General features: G+C 38.8%; 1 protein-coding gene across 9 annotated transcripts in view; it reads right to left on the reverse strand.

The window, feature by feature from the left end:
• The window catches only part of USP34 (ubiquitin specific peptidase 34), a 107,949-nt gene that overhangs the window by 63,991 nt on the left and 22,927 nt on the right, over positions 1-21,031 (reverse strand). For all 9 annotated transcript variants that reach the window (XM_032682353.1, XM_032682354.1, XM_032682346.1 and 6 more), the window contains exons 4-8: positions 18,362-18,412; positions 18,095-18,244; positions 14,597-14,664; positions 6,976-7,168; positions 4,429-4,490 (exon numbers count right to left, since the gene is read on the reverse strand). In XM_032682353.1, coding sequence (XP_032538244.1) covers positions 4,429-4,490; positions 6,976-7,168; positions 14,597-14,664; positions 18,095-18,244; positions 18,362-18,412 — 524 coding nt within the window. The remainder of the gene's footprint in view (positions 1-4,428; positions 4,491-6,975; positions 7,169-14,596; positions 14,665-18,094; positions 18,245-18,361; positions 18,413-21,031) is intronic.

Genomic DNA, 21,031 nt, shown 5'->3' on the forward strand with positions numbered 1-21,031 from the left:
TTTGAGAATATATTTGCAATAGCGGATTCAAGGATTCACCAAAAAAGGCTGATTTCAGTGCAAATGGAGGATGTCTGACCTATTTCCCAAACACTTCCACTTCAGGAAAGGTTTTCCTGAAAAATTTTTCCTCTTTCATATCGAAGGGAACAGTGAGAGTGAAATTTATGCATTATGATCAAAGTGTAGACGTGCTTTTTCCTCTCACATGAAAGGAGCACTACAAGGAATGGCTTTACAAATTAGATATCAAATCATACAGACCTCGGCAGTAAGAAAATTCACCCTGGGAGTAACATGGATTAGCTGTTTTTCACGGATTTAATAATTGGATAGCAAGAGGAAAAGTCATCTAAAGAACCTGATACTCTCTGTGGGTCTGTGTTGTGGTGAGGGAGGAAGAGAAGAGAATGCAAAGTTAAATGTAGCAGCTACTCTGGTTTAATTGTCTCTAAATCTCTAAATCTACACAACACTTACTCAATTTCTCCCTAGATTTTTTAATGTAAATGCACTGGTAATTCAGTCAAAAATAACTAGTTTACTTCCAAGAAATGCAATTCAAGCACTTTTGACATTAGTTTCCTCAGGCACTCCATGAGATTGCAAGGAAGAGAGTGGGAGCTGTGCAGTTTGTGATCTAACTTGATGTTTGGGAGCTGCACTTACAAAAAGCAAGTAGTAGAGCTTGGATTTTGTTCATTATTATAAATAAAATTATCCATAAGGAAACTACAGTTTATACATTTTCCTGGTAGCTCAAAGAATGCCTCTCTTGAAGAGGACTGGGTTAAAGTCCCCAAAAACACTTTAATCTAAGGCTGTGGTGCAATACTTGGGAGCCACATGATGACCCAGATCCAGGAACAAATCCCACAGCAAAGAAACCCCCCCCAAAGAAAACCTTATTTATTCAACCAGCCAATTCCCAAGGCAATTCCCCACGAAGCTCAGGGCTGGATGAAGCACAGCAGCAATTCCACAACCTCACTGAAAACCAGAATGTAAACCCTTCAAAGAAAAGATGGAGCAACAAAACTGGCAGCTTGCAAAGGAGGGACACCAACACTTCTGGACAAAAAAATCACTGAAAGAGCATCTACAACACAACAACAGAAGCCCTGATCTCAACCATCCAGGATGAGAAGTGCAAAGAGGATACAGAAAGCACCTTCCCAACACACAGCAAGCACGTGGGTTTGTTTCTCAGCCCACATTTTCCTATTGGATGCTCTGCAGGCTCCAAAACCCCCACTCCGACATCATCTGGAATATTTAGTAAACTACTGTGTGGGCCAGGAGAAAGAAACATTAGTGAGCTGAGGGGTGGAAAAAAAAAATCACTGTAATTTTTTTCAGAGCAAATCTGAAAAGATCCCTGATATGTGGAACAGAGAGAGGGAAGAGGTGTTTAAATGATGCTGCCATAACTCAGCTGGTGAGCTTAGACAAAAATTGAGAAAGTAAGAGTTAACACAAGGTAAGAAACTGCAGTGAAGGGGAAAAGCAACACAGAACTTGCAGTTGAGTATCTCAATAAATAAGGAAAGAGAGGGAAAGAAAGGAGAAGAAATAGTCCAGATCTTTGTGTTCATAGGTGGAAGGAATGTTGGACACCTGAAATTTCTCTGTAGGAAGCTCTTTAAGTGGCGCTAATCAAGTTTTTTAAATGAGGTGGGAAGTCACCTCAACCCGAAACCCAAACATTTGGTTTCTTGCCAAGTGAGGAGCAAAACAAAATATCTCTTTACAGGTGGTATTTCCAGAAGTTGGCAGCGTCCTCATTAAGGAAAAAACAACACTTTTTCCTCTTGTGGTCCAAATAGCACCAAAAAAAAATAAATCTTTCACTTCCTGAAAGGCACCATCACGAACATCAGCAATACAGCTTCAGGAATCACTTATTCAAAGACCTGAAGACTCTTCTGTTCAGTCTTGTTATTTTTAACCTCAACAGATTTCACATCTTCAAATTGCAGAGTTTAGTTCTACCTTAAGAGCCAGGAACAGCTAAATTGAAAGGACAATCCTGAGGGATATTGTGAAGTTGAGTCACTGAGAACTGCCCACATCGGACCGTAGGGATCCTCAGTCACCACAAACCCTCAACCCCCGAGAAGACAGGCAGGGAAATGAAATCTAAAAAGACACACAAATACCTAGAGGTAGGAAACAAGACTCCTCTGCTGAGCTTTCTGCTGCTTTCAAGTGCCATTTGTGAAATTCTACGTTTTCCCAGACAGAAGATGCTTTATCTTGTCTTACCACGGAAAAAATTTGCGACGATGCAGGAAAGGTGGGAAGCTACTGCTGCAAAACAGCTGCTCAAAAATCCTGATGATAATTCCAACCAACAGGGAAGAGCTGGACTAACTGCAAGTTTTTTCTTGTTTGTTTTTTTTTTTAAAGATACCTCCCGCAAACCCACCTTATCAAGATACAGAAGGAGAAATCCCAAAGGTTGACAGTTCCAAACGCGTCTGGAAAAGTCAAAACATACAATGGGGATGGACCAGACATAATGCAAAACATCTTCCTTTGGTAAATCTGCAGAGGCTGAAAAGGTACAAAATAAATCTTAAGACTTCCTTTCTCCACTAAGGCAAGAAAACAGGAATGAAAAGCTTTCCTTTCGCTGCTCATTCAGTCACTGCCAACTCCCTGAGTGCCTTTTCATCCAAAAATTTCTCATGAGCAGAGTCTGGAATGAGAGGGAAGCTTTGTACTGAACAAACTGGAAAAGTGAGACGTTTTCCCCATCCTCCTGCACTGGTCTTTTCTGATTCTTTGGCTGGAAGACATCAGTGATTCCAAAAGGTATCAGAAGAAGAGCAGCAGAACACTTGATATTGATTTATAACCCACTTCTCAGGTAAAACCCCAGAACGACTGGAACCCTGATTTTTTAAAAAAATTTACACACTACAGAAGTGGAAAAGAAGGTTTTCTGTTCCTGCTGCATTCCTTTCACATGACAGGCTGTTTACAGATGCCCTTGCCAAGAAAAGTAATATCCCAAAGGAGAATTTGACAATTTCCTTCAGCTTTAAAATAACTCTGATGTTCCTGCATCACTACATCTGCTCTTCCAGCAGGGGAATTTAAGCACCCTTCTCTTTTTCCACGTTGGTAACTTTTCTTTTTTTTTTTTTTTTACATTTGCCACAGAAACTCAACCAGCTTTTTATTAGGTTTAAGTGGTGGAATAACTTCTTGTTGATGCTACTGGTTAAAATGTGTTTCAGCAGATAAATTAACATAGGAAGAGATTTTGGAGATTTTCCACATGAGGGAAGGAGAGAACTAGAGAAACCTGAGGTTTGTCAGTCCCAGTGTAACAACACACCAGGAACTGGCAGTGCAATATTCCAACATCCCAGTCAGCTGAGCCACCTCACATCCCCAACACAGTATTTACTATTTATTTTAGATTATTCCCAAGGTAATTTCACATCCTGATGGAAGCAAAACTGCCCTGGATTCTGGTTCTTTATGTTTCAAATACCGACCTAATTACCACAGATTTCTCTTCAAATATTCAAGTTGTTATTTGCAATCTACGTTATTGTGGTGGTGACTTCAGTGAGATTTCAACATTAAAATAAAGCCATCTATAATAAAACTACCCAGACAAAATCAAGCACTGCTGCTGTGACACTTTAATGTTCAAAAGATAGTGGAGAGTGTGTGCCTGTGGCCCCCAAGATAAACACAAAGAATGTATCCCCCCCCCCAAGAGAAATGTAAAAAGTGTATTAGGAGTAAAACCTTAGAATTTACACCCCCTGCCTGCTATTTCACAAGAACAGTTATTTCAACTACTGAAATATGTATTTTGGTTTGAATTCCAGACAGTTCTAACAGTAAGTTTAGAGTCACCACAAAAATTAATACATTTCCTCACTGGAATACAATCCCACAGGGGAATCTTCTCAAAGGTTTATGGAAGTTCCCTTTAAAAGTGTTCAATTCTACAAATTAGGACTTGGAAGAAGAAAACAGTAGTATTGCCTCACAAACTCCACAGAAAACTAATAACAATTTTGGGAGCCAGTGATGGCAAGACAAGCCTTAGTTAAATATCTAATCCAGGGAAATGAGAAGATGGCAAAAATGATATGAATTGGGTATGAATTAGTTGGTTCTTATTTATACATCACAATGGAGATAATGGTCCATGCCAGGTATTTATTATTTCAGTATCCACATTTTTCTAAAGCTCACCTTGATTCTGCATTTTAATACAGCAAAGAAATCCAGAAACATTGAGAAATGTTTTAAATTTACCATTTAAAGCCATTTCTTAACCCCCTGATCAGAATATTTCTAATTATCACCACTCCCCACTGGGTATGATCCCTAACAACAAGACAGAAGAACTGCAAACACATAACACACTTCAATATTCAGAATAAGGTTCCTACTTACGTTTCTGTGTCTGAAACTAATGACTCATTATTACACACATCATTGAAGGTATGAAGTTGGTTCTACAGTTAGAAAAAGGAAGAAAAAAAATTACAATTTTATCTAAGCATTTGGTGAGGCAGTTTTGTTATATTTAAAAACAGCAAACGAATTTTTGTAGTACTTTAAATGTTTTTAAATAAGTTGCTTCAACAAAAATGTGAACAAGGATAGATTTTCTTTTTTCAAGCAATTAAATGATGTTACAAACCCCCACCCACTGCAGAAATCAAGCAGGTGTGTGTAGCAGTCACTCTACACAGGTTTTTCTGAGAAATCAAACACAACTCTGGAAATTGAGGTTTTAGGATGAGCCTCACAATTGTTGTAACATTTACTACACCAACAAACATTTCATTATCAGTGTTGAAAGTGTTAAACTGGAGAATGAAAGCCATATATTTTTATATGAAATGAAGCTTTCAAAGGTGTCTGAACTGAAAAAAATTAAAAAAAAAAAAGTCTGTTAAAGTTTCACATCTCTTTTCCATTTCTTTTTCTCAGCATCAACTTTCCAGACACAGAGATGGTTCAGTATCCAATTCTTCCCATGTAATGTTATCTTTAAAAATATTTAAAATTACATAAGAAAATTTATTTGGCATCTGGTTTTCAAAAAAAATTAAAGGCACAATGACGTGAATTTTGGAAATTCAAATTAAACTTGTGGCATAACTCTGTCAAAACATTTATTCCTTTCTTGAAATGAGCCTGGCACTGCTACTCAGGTGAATTTGCTGATCTGAAGTCTTTACACAAAGATTTATTCCTGTCTAATCTCAACGATTTTTGTGGAAAAAAAATGTTTTGAAGAAATAAATTTGAAAATGTGCATTGAAATTAATGAGACATCAGAGCCTGATTACACAATTAGTAATATACCAGTTATCAAGACTTACAAATGAAGCATATTTAGGAGTGGAAAATCATAAAAAGAACTTAATGGGGAAATTATGTTATAGGAAACTAAGGAGGGAAGAATAAACATGCCCTGTGCAAGTTTTGCACTGAATTTGTTCAGAAAAGCCTGACAGTGTTGAATTTGCCCTTACACCAAAGCACAGAACCAAATAAAAAGGGGCTGGAAAAGTGAGAAAGGGCAGATCAGTTCTATGGGTTCATTTTCACAGACTTAGGCACATCTGTAACTGGAAGGAGAACAAAGAATTCTATTTGTGAGGGGAAAGTAGAGAGACAACGGGGTATTTTGGAGCTGAACCACCTCAACAGGTGACTGGAAGATGAAATGAAACAAGGTAACAACAAAAATAAAACTTCCTATGATTTGAATAAGAAAGAAGAATAAATTGCCTCAGTGTTCCAGAGCAGTTTTAGAGACTATTCACATTAAAAAAAAGCCTCAGTAAGTTATCAGCATCCAATATTCCGTTTTTACAAGCTGAAAACTATTGGCCTTAGTCCAAAAATACTGTAAAATTTTGCTTCTGGTAATACGTGTCTGTTATTAAAAACTTTCACTTTTACAGTAATATTTATCAATCATAACAGGTGAAAACATATAATTCCTTAAAATCTCATAATTTCACACTCCCCCAAATGAACAACATGTCTGAAAAAATAACCCAAGTAATGCATCCTTATTTTCAGAGTTTCTTCTGGCAAGGATACACAAAAAGACATGCACTGGGAGTTAACAAGGAGAATCATAAAAAACCAAAGGAAACTACTTTTAGAAATTGAAATCTAATGTAATTGCAACTATGCAAACATTAGAAATTTATTTTAAAACCAATCACACTGAGTGGATGGAGTTCACAGACTTTTCTTTAGAACTTAGTAGAAGTCACATACCTGTGTAAACTGAATATTTATTTTGGTTAAAGCCCAGCAATGATATGATTGGAAGTACTTACAAGTTACTTTAAATTGCCATTGATTAAAACAATTGCCAAGTACTTTTATCTATAAATACAGTGAGGAGCAAAATGTCTTGCTTGGTGTGACCTGGAGCATTTCCATGGGAAAGGGAAAGATGGGGGGTGGGGGGGGTTGGTTTTAATTTTTTTTTCTATTTTCTATATTTACCTCTTCAATTCAGTCTTCTGCTAATTAATGCAGAGAGAACCAGACTAAACAGAGAGAAAAATGATGTATGGACAACACAAAGCAGCAGTTAATTGCAGGAGAGTCAACCCACTGCCAAGGTAAAAGCAGAAACACGTTGAAAGCCTTTCTAAACACTGGATTTTGCCACATCCAGGGGGCTTCACTCCAACACAGCTGGCCCAAAACATGGTTATAAGGGTTTTGTTTAGCATGTCAATTGTTCAGGTAATGTGATGCAGCTCCATATGGTGCAGGACACAGCCATCCCTTGGATTTGGCTCTCAGTGATCCCAACATTCACCAAATATTCGCTATAATTTCCTGCTTGGAAGAGCATTCTGCTGTTTTCACACATTCAAAAAAACCCTGTAATCCCTAAAACCCAACCAGAAACATTTTTTTTTCCTCTAAATACTATTTATATTTTTAAAAAGTCCTTACTGTTATTTGACTCAGCCCAGCCAATCTCATTGTTAGAGTTGGAGACATAAAGTATTTAAAGGCAAGATCGAGACTTTCTTTATCGAAACACAAGGCTGTGTCCAAGGGTTCTTTCACTGTGCTCCACATGAGATCTGCCATGTTCCTGGCTGCACTCTGTCGTAGCTCCTGGTCTGACAGTTTACATAAATACCTGGAAGAAATCACAAACGGAATTAAAAAAAAAACCAAAACAAAAAACCCAACCAAAACCAAAAAAAAAACAAAAAACCCCCCAAAAAACCAAAAAAAACTCCACAAAACCCCCCAAAACCCAAACAAACAACAAACAAACAAAAAACCAAACCAAAACACAAACAAAAAAACCCACAAAAAAAACAAAAACAAAAAAAGGGGTATGATTCAAACCAGAACATTCCTGGAACACCATCTCGATTGTAGTAAAGACATTATTTCCAATAGCTCTAAAAGTACTATGCCTTAAAATACTATTCTAAAAGTTGGCAACAATTCAGGAAAACACCAAGGGCAAACAGAATTATGCAGAAAATTTTTAAAAGTCAATAAATTGCTGAAGAATTTTAAACAGGTAAGTTTGTCCCACTGCAACCACCTCAGATGAGGGGTCACCTCATGGTGCACAACGAGCTGAAGGGAGGTATAAGAAATAATAATTTATAAAACCTAAGTATAAAATCATATAAATATATATATATAAGTATATATTATATAAGTCATTATATATAGCATTAAATATAAATATATAAATAATTGAAATATATAAATAATTTCTAGAACCCAGTGTGACATGAGTCTTACCTAAGCAACTACAAAACTGAGACACAGAAAATCTCCACTGAGACACCTGTGAAACACTGACAGAGTTGAGAATTTCTCCTAAACTGAATGTGCAAGACAAAACTATCTAAAACCAAGCTTTCCTGAGCTTGTCTGGATGCCACTAAGGATGGCACAGGGAAAGGTACATGCAGACAACGTTAGCATAATTAATTTTTTCTGCTGTACTTCAGTGTTTTGAAGTCGCAGCTACATCCAAACTAGATTTAACTACACAGAAACCCGTTAAAAATCCATTTGTTTGACAGCCCAAGCCTGGATCTGTCCTTGGAGAACAGCCAAAGAGAAGCATGAATCTTTTAAAAAAACACAAGAGATATTAAACTACACTTAACTGGATTTATGCACCATTCCTTTGCATTTACATCATATAAACACCAGTAATTTTTTTTTAAAAGCAAAACTACAGGCCCTGATTCTTATTTAGATTAAGGTTCTTTTTCACAGCTCTTGTGTAGAGGCCTTAAAATAAACACACTTAAATGATACTTAACACTGTCAAACAGAGAAAAGAGACTCCAGTGCAAACAATCCCAGAGTGGAGATGGATGACAGGGATCACAGATAAGTAATGGCAGGACAAAAAAAAGACCATTCCAGGCCAAGGCAACCAGATCCTTCACTGGGATTAGTTGGGAAATCAGATTCCTGGCAAGAAAATGCTGCTTCTGTGCAATGATCTGTAACCAGAAGCCAAGTAGGAAGGAGAAGGGAACACTCCTGGGAAAAAGTTCAGCAGCAAAGCGGCCCCAGTGACCTGCTTTTAACCTGCAGACAGGTGAGAGCAGCTCCACTGAGGGGGAAAAGCACCAGAGACACCGTCTGTGGGTGCTTTGTCATCAGCAAATAGCCATGGTTGAGTCCCAGACACCACCCAGAGAAAAAGGAACATCCTCTGCACCTCCTTCAAACCTCAGCTGGCTCAAAAAGGAACCCAAATATTTAGGGTTTATTTTATGGCAGAGAGATCGAATGAAAAAATAAGAGGCCATAATTAGGCTCCCACGCCCGGTCACGAAAAGCAGGTGCAAGGATTTCTCAGAGCTGGTGGGGTTTAGGAGTCACCATCCCCTGGAAGTGCTCAAAAATGTGCAGGTGTGGCACTCTGGGATGTGGTTTAGTTCCCATGTAGCAGTGCTGGGTTAATGGTTGGACTTGATGATCTTAGAGATGTTCTTCTTCCTTAATTCTATGATTCTATAACAACCAGCAAGTTTTATTATCTTCCCATCTTTATATGCAAACTGCCATCAGTCCTGGTCCCCAGAGCTTTTCCATGTCCATAATGTACATCAGGGCAGATTCAACAGTTTCAGGAAGGATTTCTGAAGATCCCAAAGATGTCCAAACACATGATATGAATTTCCTCATTTTAAGAAGGCCAGAGAAAAGTGCTTTTTTTGCACTGGACAGGTGGGACTGGACACACCTCCATATGCAGAAGCAAGGGGGCTTTGGGTGCTTCACTAAATTTCTGTAACACGAAATCTTCCTCACACTACAAAAGTTTGATGAAGAAACTACAATAATCCAGTTTATGAAACAAAACATTTCTTATTTTAATGCCACATTATCAGTCTAAATCTGTTTCTTTTTATAAAATTCACACTACATCCACATTTTTAACCTGAATCAGACTAGTGTCATATTTTTTTATTATAATATCGAGTGTTTTAAAAAAATTGCACTTCATAGTGAATTAAACTACTTCTAGATGCATTTTCACAGCTACAGAACCCTAAAGAAAGCTCCAGAGAACAGAGCATGTTTTGCTTGCTACCACAGAGTCCAGGTTTTTAACACAACTGGTTTGTTCCAACCAAGCACAGTAAAACAGTTGATTTCAAACTTATTTTAGAAGTGTAACTGCAGCTACACTACAGAATATACTGGCACTACTACACTGGTCATAAATCAAACAGGATCATATCTTTACTACCAGGATTAAAACCATGGAAATCTGCAGAGTAGGCCAAGCCTCCTTTTTTTATTGTGGAAAGGCAGAGTGGGCTGAACCCATCTGGACCAGTAAACTGGCTCCATGTTATGTTTTTATCAGTGTAATATTATTATTATTGACCAAAAAGAACTCTTTAGCTGGCACTGGCAATGAACACCCTTTTTTCCTTCTCCTGACTGTGAATGTGCTCAGTAAGAACAGGGATCCTGGAGCAAGGCAAAAGGTCTGGTTAACCCAAAATAGCCACTCCAAAAGCAGATTAAAGATTTATCCCATCTATAAAATAATGGATGAATCCATCTTCTCCTGTGAATTCATTCCTCTCTTTCTATTTATACCTCTGGTTTTCTCATTAACCTGTGCCAGTCCGTTTGACAATTACATTTGCATGGAAAACAAACTCCTTTCACTTCTTCAGTCTGACAATTGCAGGGCACGTTCTCCATTTCTTTAAAAAACCTGTGAATTACCATTCCCTACTTATTATCTTCGTATCAGCCATAAATGATACGAATCTCCCTGTCAAAAAAAAACCCAACAAAACAACCACCCTAGACAACGTCTCTCCTCTTATCAATGTAAATTTTTTATCTCCTCCCTTCCCTGTCACCCTTCCCACCACCGAGGTGGTTCTGGTATTATCTCTGAGATGGAACTGTATATAAAGCAGATAAATGGGAATGTGTGACTGACTCATGTAATTGCTTAATAATAGCTTCCATTCTGCCCTTCATTATTTTTTTAATTCCTGCATTTTTATCTTTTTTGATCCTGGTGAGCATTAAGGTTTAAAGGAATAACAGATGAATGAGAAGCCAGGACCTGTGGAATCTGCTTCATCTAAAATTTTTGCCTGAATGAGACTTTAAGAATAAAACATACCTCTTTTTATACATATACATAAAGGATACTCCACTTACATACAGGACCTGTCCTGCCAGCCTGGCATACTTAAAATAATCAATTAATATCTCTTATCTACATTTAAACAACACACATACGTACATATTAATTATTTTAAAAATCAGTTTTAGCCTACTGAAACTATTTCAATGCGGGCACAAAGAGGGTTCAGTTTTAATCAACAGTTTTAAACATGCAGCTCCATGTTAATGTAAGGCTTACAATAACATCTTATGCTTCAGGACTTCAGCTATTCAGCTGTGAAATCATCTTTTTTCCCTTAATATGACTCCTTGGGACCACAGCTGCTAAAGGGCATCTAAGCAGAATGAGTCAGGACTCCTCTGTGATGGGAAGAATTCACTCAAAGGTCTGGGTTTTGTCTTCTGACTTGTCTATTCTTTGTACCTACCCCTTAAATTTTCAGAGTTTTTGGAGGAGGTAAATATATTTTGTGATTAAAACCTTCAAGGCTCACAGACAAGAGCTCTTCATGATGTGCAGTAGCAAGGAGTGGTCCTGGGCACTCCCTTAAAAGCCAAATTCTTGAGGAGAATATTTTTAGGGAATTCTTAAGGAGAACATTTTTAAGCAGAAGAGCAATTTGAATTCTTCCAGCTGCATTTTCTCTGTGGATCAACAGTTGTGTGGAGCTCCCACTCCCTGCAGGTGCCAGGGCTGTGTGTGCCCTGTGCCATGGGAGCTGCTGGCACCTGCAACCTCCTCTCAGTGTGTTCCTGTTTATCCCAAACTGAGCCAGACACAGGAATCCTTCACAAAAAAAATCTCTCCAGATCCATCTGGAAGCAGGAGACAGGGAGAAGAGAGAAGGGGAGGGGAGCAGGAAGGGTTAGAACTGGTCAGAGCTCTCAGATTTTACCAGAGGAATGCTAAACAGGGGATGCCAAAGCTGTGATGTCAAAGCTGTGATGTCAGAGCAAGAAGGATTTTAGGCTTTTTCCTTATTATTCAGCACTTTTTGGTGCTTTACAGAGGCATCTACAGTACCAGACATACAATTTTATCTCTTACTTCTCATCAAACTGGGCTTCACTGCTGGTTGTCTTCTTTTTAAGGGACAGAACTATCTGTGGCATTTTCAATCACTTTTCCCCCTGAAAAAACAGTGTCCTCCAAACACTGCTGTTTGGAGTTTCTGCTCTCTTGAAACTTTCAATGTCTGAGCAATGCAAAGCCTCTCCCATCCCTGGTTTTGAGGTGGAAGACAGGTAGAACCAATATCTTTTTTTATAGAGAGGCATCATCACCAACTTGCCCTCATTTATAATTGCAGTAAGTCAGGACTTACTGTCTTGAGCCACTTTTCTGAGGCTCTTCCTTCTTTATGAGGATTTTGCAGTTTGAAAGGCAGAATTCTGAGGTATTAGGATCAGTAAAAGCTTCTTTCTGAGGAGGTTAAAATCACTTTGCTTCCCTACTGAAAGGTGTAATTTTCAATTCATGTCCTTTATTTCTTTCCTAAACTGCATAAAGACATAGCCCCTTTTCTGAGGCAAGATGTGAATACCAGTGCTTCATTCCCAGGCAGAAAATAACATTTATTAGCCTTTTTCTGGTAGCAGCAATGACAGGGTTGCGTCCATGATCTTTGCAAATTCCAGCAGTGGTTTCCTCTACACAAATACATGTTTTGCTGTTCCCTTCATCCACTTCTGGTAGAAATAACCACAGGGCAGGGACAGAAAGGGTACCCTCAGCTGAGAAAAGATGCTGCTAAGATGCCACTCAGGTGATTTCTCTTCTCTCTGCTGCCAAAATGCAGTTCTTGCAAGGAATCTCCACGAGCAGCAACTGAACTGAGTCAATCAGAGCCCCCAGAGCTCACTGCACATCAAAACCCCCCCAAAGACCCCTGAGTTTGCAGAGCAGCAGAAGCTCTGCAGGATCTCTTTCAAAGGGGTTGTGCTGCTGTGCCCAGCACTGGGTTGGCTTTTTTTTTTTTAGCTCTTTCCTAAAGTAAAAAGCAGATGGAGACCCAGAGACCCAAGCTGCTCAGACAAGATCTGGGAGCTCTGACAGCCATGTGGGGTGAGCTGCATCCACCAGGAAAAGTCATCTTTTTCCCAAAGGCATCTGTGTTCACTTCTGCCCCACATAAAGGTGCAGCACTGGAGGTTATTTTGGTTCTGTGGCCTCCAAAGCTTCGTGTCCTGCTCTGGAAGTGAACCTCCACGAAAAGATTGGGATTTCGTAAGGTTGAGAAATCCCAGATCCCCTCAGGATTCAGCTGGGAAAAACAGCAACTGGGAGAACACCCCCTTCCTGCTCTAAACTGTGTTTTCCAGAGATGTAACCTGCATTAATATTCCTGTTGTGATTGACAGGAATGTGTTGTAAACTCTGTGAACAGACACCGAGGGTATTATTTATGGCAAGAAGCTGCTGACAAATCACATTTCATATCAAATGCAAATACTCCAAAGGGTAAAACATGAGGAGAACCCAAGAAAAAAACTCTTCTATTCATTCTGGTGACCCCAATTACACCCACAGTTATAAAACAGAAAATGTCTTAAGAATTACAGGATAACAAGCAAGGATTACCAGGAAAAACTACAGGATGTGTCTCATTCAAGTAAGTTTCTTCTTATCAGCCTAATTCTAATTGTTGATCCTTAATTGCTGATGCTCTTTTTAATTTCCGTATATTCCAAGAAGACAGGTAAGGCTCATGACCAAATTCCCAGGCACACAAAGAGCCATTAAATGGAATATGTACAAGACAAGAACTCGAAGATCCTCTGCCTGCCCTCCCTAAGCTGCTTCCTGATTAATAATTACCTCTAAAAGATTTCAAAGATAACACATCAGCAATTAAAGGAGTGCACATGGCTGGAGTGTAACTCCAGAGCGATGGGTTTTAATAAAAGATCAAAATACTCTTCTCTGTGCTGGGATCATTTTGGTAGAGACAACGTTACAGCAAGACAGACTGACAGACAAGCCAGCACTTAAATTTTTACAGTCAAAATGCATCAAGAACATTTTAAAACATGAAATGTAATTCTCAGCCTAATTGTTCTGTGAACTTATTTGTTGCCAATATCTTTATTTTTGCGGAGTGTTGTTTTATACTGGAATAGTTAAGACAATATGATGTGTAAAGGCACATTTCTCCTATGACCGGTATAAGCACATTCCTAATATTACAGTTACAGGAATTCCAGAGCCTTGGAGGAGCTGTGGGCCTATGGAAGAGCAGGAAAATCTTATGTTGGGCCACTGGAAGGTGAATTAGCTGTGACCACACCCCTGCACCTCCAGGCAGATACACACACAGACAGTTCCATCAGCAGCTCGCTGACATGTTTCTATTGTTCTGAGAAACCCAAGGAAAACAAACTGCTTGTATAATTAAATATCTCTCCAAGTACTACTTTAATTTGAAAGTGTTTTTCATGACAGGCAGCTCTAAAGAAAATCTTTGGGACTGGATATATTTAGATACATAAAAGTGTGAGCAGACTTTTGCTCACACTTCAGCTCCTGCCAGCTGGAGATGCAGAACATCAGAATGGGAATGAAGCAGTGTTAGAACTCAGGAGCTGGAACTGCTCCTCCACTTCCATCACCTCACAGCAAATTTTATGTTCAGTTTGATGAGGATATCACACTGAGATTGTGTCACAACTGAGCCTGACACAACCTGTCAGAATGTCACACTCAAAATGCCATTAATTAATGAGATTGATCTGACTGATGTGAAATCAGAGGGATGGAAAGAGCTGCCCAAACAAACTCCAAACATGACTAACTCTCCTGGTTGAAATGGTACAGTCAGAGCCATGACCTGTCCAGTTAAAAGTCTATCAGCTGCCATTAGAAATAATTGCAATGTCCAAAAGTCCCACCAGAGAAATTCTTCAAATAAAAATTTACCTGATAACATAAGTCCTAAAGGGTATAATGTGCTGCATGACAGCAGGGATGTGTAGCCATATTCTGATCTATAATGCAAAAACAGAAAGAGAGAAAAACTTCATTAATGACATTTAAAGAGAATGGCAAAAAAAAAATGAAATATAGCTGGTACATTTGCATGTGCAACCCCACTTTAAAAAAAGGCTTTCTTGGTGTTTTTCATTCGACTTCAACCTCTTAATTTCCTCATTTTCAAAATGGGAGCTGCATCTTTCCTGCTTGTCAGCTGGAAAATATACACTTTGTATAAATAGTACCCTACTGCTCAGGTGCCTTATTTTTTTTTATTTTCTGTAGTTTCTTCAGTAGGAAAAAAACTGCTATTCAGCCCTGTGGGGTTTCTTTTTTTCTTTTCAAGTCCACAAGAATATTATTCCATTCTTTCTGTTCCTTGCAAATCACTCCTAAATCAAGTAACATTGTTTGACTTGTGGTGGTTTTGCTTCTTAGGGCTTATGTATCCTATAAAATAATGTTTTACAAGCACAGGTTTTTCACCACCACGTTTGCATTTCTCCTATTTGCAATTCTCCCTTTTACCACCTTTGGAAAGAAAATGCAGGAAGAAAATATATGCAGAGAAAAGAAAACACCCTGAAACAGCTACTGGGCACCTCTGTGAGGGAAAGGACCAACCAAACCACTTCCACAGGCCAAGTCAGAATTCCCATCTGCATTTCAAACAGGAGCAGGGATCCTGTTAAACCTGTTACAGAGAGAAAACTACGTGCCAGGGAAGGGATGAAACAGCAGCAGCTCTTCCCTCCCCAGGTAATTTTAATCATGTGCACACACAAAGCTCTTGGGAAAAGCCACCACTGTCACTCAGGGCCATCTGGCCTTAAAATAAGGGTTCACCTCAGCCAGGATTTCTTGCATCAGTGGCAAAGAATTCAATTCTGTATGTAGAAAATGCACATTCTCCTCCTTGCCAGGAGAGAGAACAAGATTAGGCTGGAAGAAAAGTGTATCCCCAGCGTTGCTCGTCAGCATTTCCATAATGAACCAAAGAACTTTTTGAGTCAGTTCTGAAAAAAGTAAGTTATCTGCAGACTTAACTTTTTACAGGGCAACAAGAAGAAGCTACTTTGCAAAACAAACCAGCTCAAAATCTTCCCCTTGCAAAACAAAAAAAAAAACCCACTTGGAATAAGCCTCTGATCCAAGAGGGGAAAAAATGCAAACATCCCAAAGATACAAAGTGTAACTGGAAGATGCTGGTGCTGGAAACAGGAATTCAATAACATTTTGACAGGGAGTTGCAGGGATGACAAAGATCCCATTGTATTTACACAATTTGATGTTTAACATGGTGTGCTCTGTTCCACAGGAGACAGCAAAGAAAATGTATCTCTTTGTGAAAGAAAAGTATGAAGTGGTTTCATCATTTTGTTCTTATGGCTTTCACCCTTCACAGCAGTTTTTGGTCTGTATGAATTCAAACTTCTAAAGCCATTTTATACATCTGTGTACTTGCATTACATCCAACCTTCAGCCTCAGAATTCAATTAAGGGATCATTTCACACGTTACAAGTGAAAATATAATTTCAAACGTGTTAAATATTCAAATCCTCAATTATTTAAATGACATAAAAAGAGCGTATATAAAACGACATGAACTAGCACCCCTAAAATGATAAAAAAATAATATCAAATTACATTAAAAATCCTGAACTTGGGGTTTTTTTTGCTTCCAGCTGCTTTTAAGACAAAGTATTCACTGCATCTGTTCTGTTCTCAAGTTTCAGAAGGGTTTTTTCCTATTATTTACCCTTTATCAGAGGTAATTAGTTTCTAAAAGGCAGAGCATCTCTCAACAGCTTTTACTTCTGATTCAGCTTTGGAAGTTTCACCCAGTAAAATGGATTTGAGGTTTAAACCCTGCACAGAACAAGTTGTAGGTCATTCACCATTTCACTATCAGAAATATTTACTGAATTATCTATATTTACCTATGTTATATGAATTATACAGAGAAATGACAGAAACACAAAACAAAGAGAAACATTATATCAAAATCATCATTATAAAAGGAAAGAAATATCTTATTTTAATATTAATATTGGCAAGGCAAAATGTATTTTATAAAAAAAAACCAGCTGCCTCATTTGGATCTAATAAATATATTGCATTTGGAAGTCAGAAGCAGTGTTAACAAGTACAGAGTGACAGCAAAATGCAGCAAGTGGATAAATAAGGCACATTAATTACACATAAAACAACATCTTCTTATACTTTCTGCAGTGAACTGACAGATAAAATCTAAATTTAATTTTTTTTAAAACAGTTTTCCCCTAACTCACACAGATTTGCCAGCAAAGTAAGAGCTCAAAACAAAGATGCTGGATGAATGGGAAGAGCTGCAATGCTGGAAGAGGTTGAAGAAACAGTTCTTCTGGTTATGGTTTGGATTGAATTTCATTTTATCTGGCAGGTTTAACTACAGAGCTCACCTAAAATAGCTCCAAGAAAGAGCTAAATGTGCCACCTACTAGAAAAAAAGATAAATGCAAAGTTGCCAAATAATTGTCTGCAAGGAGAAAGTCTGATGAGAAATATTTTGGGTTAAGGACACATCACTGAGAATAAAGAAAATAAACAATTTATGTGGAGAAAAATAAAGATTTCAAAGAGGACAAAGAAGCAAAGCAGTGTCAGTGGGATGGGATATGCAGGAAATGGGATTTGCAGGCAGAATGCTTACTGAAAAACAAGGATTTCTAATTGCCAAGAGTGTCAAAATGATGTTGAACTCCCTTCCTATGAGGCACAACAAACTCCTGGTTTCCTTTTTGCCCACATGTAACTTCCACCAGACAGGGCACAACTTCATGTTCCCACATTACACCAAGTTTTCCTACGTCCTTCTTCAGGTCTGGGGTTTATTTTCATCACCAATCTTCAAATCTCCACTGAAATCAGTTTGTAATTCCATCAGTCACAAATCACTGTGATTTCAAATCACAGAGATGATGGAGGATGTGCATTCTCAAACTAAGTGAGAATAAAAGATGATCCCCTCTCTGCTGCAAATAATATACTATAAATAATATAAATATTTAATATAAATAATAGAAATATCTGTAATAATATAAAAATCACAGAAATCCCAAAGAAATCCATTTGTGCCTCACACAAAAAGCTAAAAAGTTAAAATATCCTGAGGAACTCAAGATATTTCCATGGCACAATTTCAGGGATAGAAATGACCTCTGACAACATCCTTCTGAGTTTCATCTGAGGCTGTTACAATCTTCATATTGAGGTAGAAATCTGAAAAAAAAATCTCCTTGTGTGCTCTGGGAGATGGGGAAGGTTTGCACAATGGGAGTTATTGAATGTCGAAACGCCACATTCCCAACAAGGAAAATCTTCCAGCCTTTTTTATCCCTGCCTGGTCTTCCAGAATCCTTCCAGACTTCCTTTTTTGTGTTGAATTCCTAGGGAATACTTACATTGGATACCACTGTGATGAAGGCGTGTGCTATGAGGAAGGGCAGCGTCTCGGGGTTCCCGTACTCGAAACAATCCTTCATGAGGGAAAGGCCATTTTTTCCACAGAACAGACAAACATAACGAAGCAAGTGCAAGGGGACTTCTACATCCTGCAAAAACATTAAAAAAAGGAAGAATTTTAGCAATCAATTAGAGCCATGAAGTCATTCAGTGAGTGTAACACAACGAATGAAATGTGGTTATTTGAAGTTTCTGGGATAACTTACGTTCATATCACAGAACGCCCCTAATATATTGCTTTCTTGAGCTGAAATATCCTGTTTAAAAAAGAAAAAAAAGTAGAGTTAACTGAAGAAATAAGAACACATTTATAGAACAAAAAACTGTTTTTGTAAACAAGTGACCATTACCAGGTATCACTGTCACACAACAGAAAAAAACCACCTCCTAATTCAGAGGAAGACACGAGTTTTGCTCCACTTTTACATTCCAAAACACACTTCTCCATACTTTTTACTTTGTTAAGAAGTAGATATAAGTACACAAAGATATGCTTATGAGAACATCTCAGTGGCTCTCTCAACACCTGGATTAACTGATTATTTTACAATCCCAGCCCCTTCAGATCCCCAGTTTTTTCAACAGGACTATGGCACACAGAGCAGAACCGACCCAGGGAACTCTGGAAGGCAATTTCTCCATAAAGATGAGACACAAATGCAAACACCCGAATTTAGATGAAATGCAGGATGTCCCACAATCCTGCATTTCATGATTTAAGGGGTTAAAACTGTCAAATTATTCATTGCCAGCAGAATATTAAAAATTCTCCAACTTCCACTACTATATATTTTTATATGTAACAAAACACATCATAAAATGGAAGTGTCATATTCTTACAGGATTAAGGCAAGATGGGGAAGGAATTGTATCACCCTATCACTCTGTTAACTACTTGCTGCAACCAGAAATCTGTTTTCTAGAAGTGCTAAACTGAAGAGGGTTTGGGAAAACAGCTTTTCTTTTTAATGCCCACAACATCCACTTGTTGGGCAACAAAGAGCAGGAAGTTTCTTTATTAGGGCTGTAACACCTCTTGGGCGTTTGGGGCACATGGCTGGGGGCAAAAAGGGCACTGGAGGTATAAAATGTGACAGTAAAACACAACATTGCCATGGATACAAATTCCTCTTCCATCAGTACTGACAGTCACCAATCAAATGGAAGTTGAACAGAAAGTTCAGTTTTTTAAGTGAAACTTCCTGACTCTATTTTAAATAGCTGTGTAGGAGTGAGCTTCCAACTGTACCAGAGGATGCTGGAGGCAAGCAATTTTGGATGGATTAAGTGTGATACAAACATTTTGAATTATTCAATATGCTCATATTATAGCTAAGCATTTATTTTTCCTTTTTTTTTTCCCCCTGCTGAACTCCAAGTCATGCCTGAACTCGTGATACTCCAGCAGTTCTTTTTAAAGCAGCTCTGGAGGCAGTAGGTGGTGTGTTTTTAAGCAGCAAGGAAAGGTGTTCAGTGCTCTGCTCAGGAAAACTGCAGGAAGAGGGGGAGAAATTTCATTAGTTTTCTTGAATAAAACAGAGACCTGTTGTCAAGTCAACTCCAGCTCCTGGAATGCAGGAACTTCCACAGGGAGGGCTGTGGGACAAGTCTTGCAAAGCTTGTAAAAGTGCTGCAGTTGAGAGGCTGAGTCTGGAAATGTGACTTCTGTCCTTGGAGATGTGGAACAGAACAGCCTGAAAGCTCCTGAAGCTCAAATTTACCAGGAAATAAGAGAACTTCTCATGGGAATCTACTATGGGGTTAAACCCCACCATCACTTCACGGGATATTACAGCCTTCCTGGACCCAAAGGGGGTTGGAGAAAAGCTGGAGAGGGACTTTTCACCAAGGCAGGCAGGGATGGTGTTGTCCCAAAGCCCTCCAGCAACAGGAAAAGGGGGAGTGGCTTCACACTGAAAGAGGGTGGGTTTAGATTGGATGTCAGGAAGAAATTCCTCCCTGGGAGGGTGGGGAGGCCCTGGTACAGGTTGCCCAGAGAAGCTGTGGCTGCCCCATCCCTGGAAGTGTCCAAGGCCAGGCTGGACAGGGTTTGGAGCAACCTGGGCTAGTGGAAGGTGTCCCTGCCCATGGCAGGAGGGTGGAACTGGGTGAAAATATTTACTTGGAGAAGCAGAAGAGCACAAGATTCCAAACAGGGAACTACAGCTACAGACACCTGAACAACTGATTTTTTCCCCCCTCTTTCATTTCATCCTGTCAAGAACTGCTCCATGGTCAGCTAACTCCCTTTGGATTCAATGTTCATTCTGAGCCACTGCAAAGTTCAGGAGTTCACTTTACATTGTTGCTTCTCTCTCCACAGGATTTTAAGAGCCTCCTTTTATAGATTTTTCCTTCCTCTGAAGTGTATTAAACTTGCTGCACAAAGTATGAAAAGAACAGGGCACACAGTCTTAAAACTACCCTGCATGCAAGAGCTCTTAAAAATATCCCATAAATCCAAAAAAAAAAATGAAGCTCATTTCAAAGTATGAACATTGCTCAAAAAAACAACCAATGGCACTTATAAAGACATTTTGAGTGAATTTTGTTTAGGATGAAAAATAGACACAAAGGCCTCTCTGGGCACCAAAAATATTGGGAGATTTTAACACAAGCAAAAAGGTGTTGTGGTCTTCCTGAATTCCTAAACCAGGGAAAACCTCCTACTTCCAGAAGGATGTTTTTCTTCTCCACTAGACAGTCAAGTGTAACATGGTTCTGGCAAGCCCCTCATAAGAGGATTAGACTTCAAGACTTGTCTGCTGCCATCGAGAACAAAGACCTTGGAGGTGTGTGCAGAGCAAAGGATAACGGGAATACCGGCTGCTCACGGAATAACACCATGGGAAAGCCTTACATTGGACACTTTTTAA

The sequence above is a fragment of the Chiroxiphia lanceolata genome, chromosome 3, assembly GCF_009829145.1.
Source record: "Chiroxiphia lanceolata isolate bChiLan1 chromosome 3, bChiLan1.pri, whole genome shotgun sequence".
NCBI lineage: Eukaryota > Metazoa > Chordata > Aves > Passeriformes > Pipridae > Chiroxiphia > Chiroxiphia lanceolata.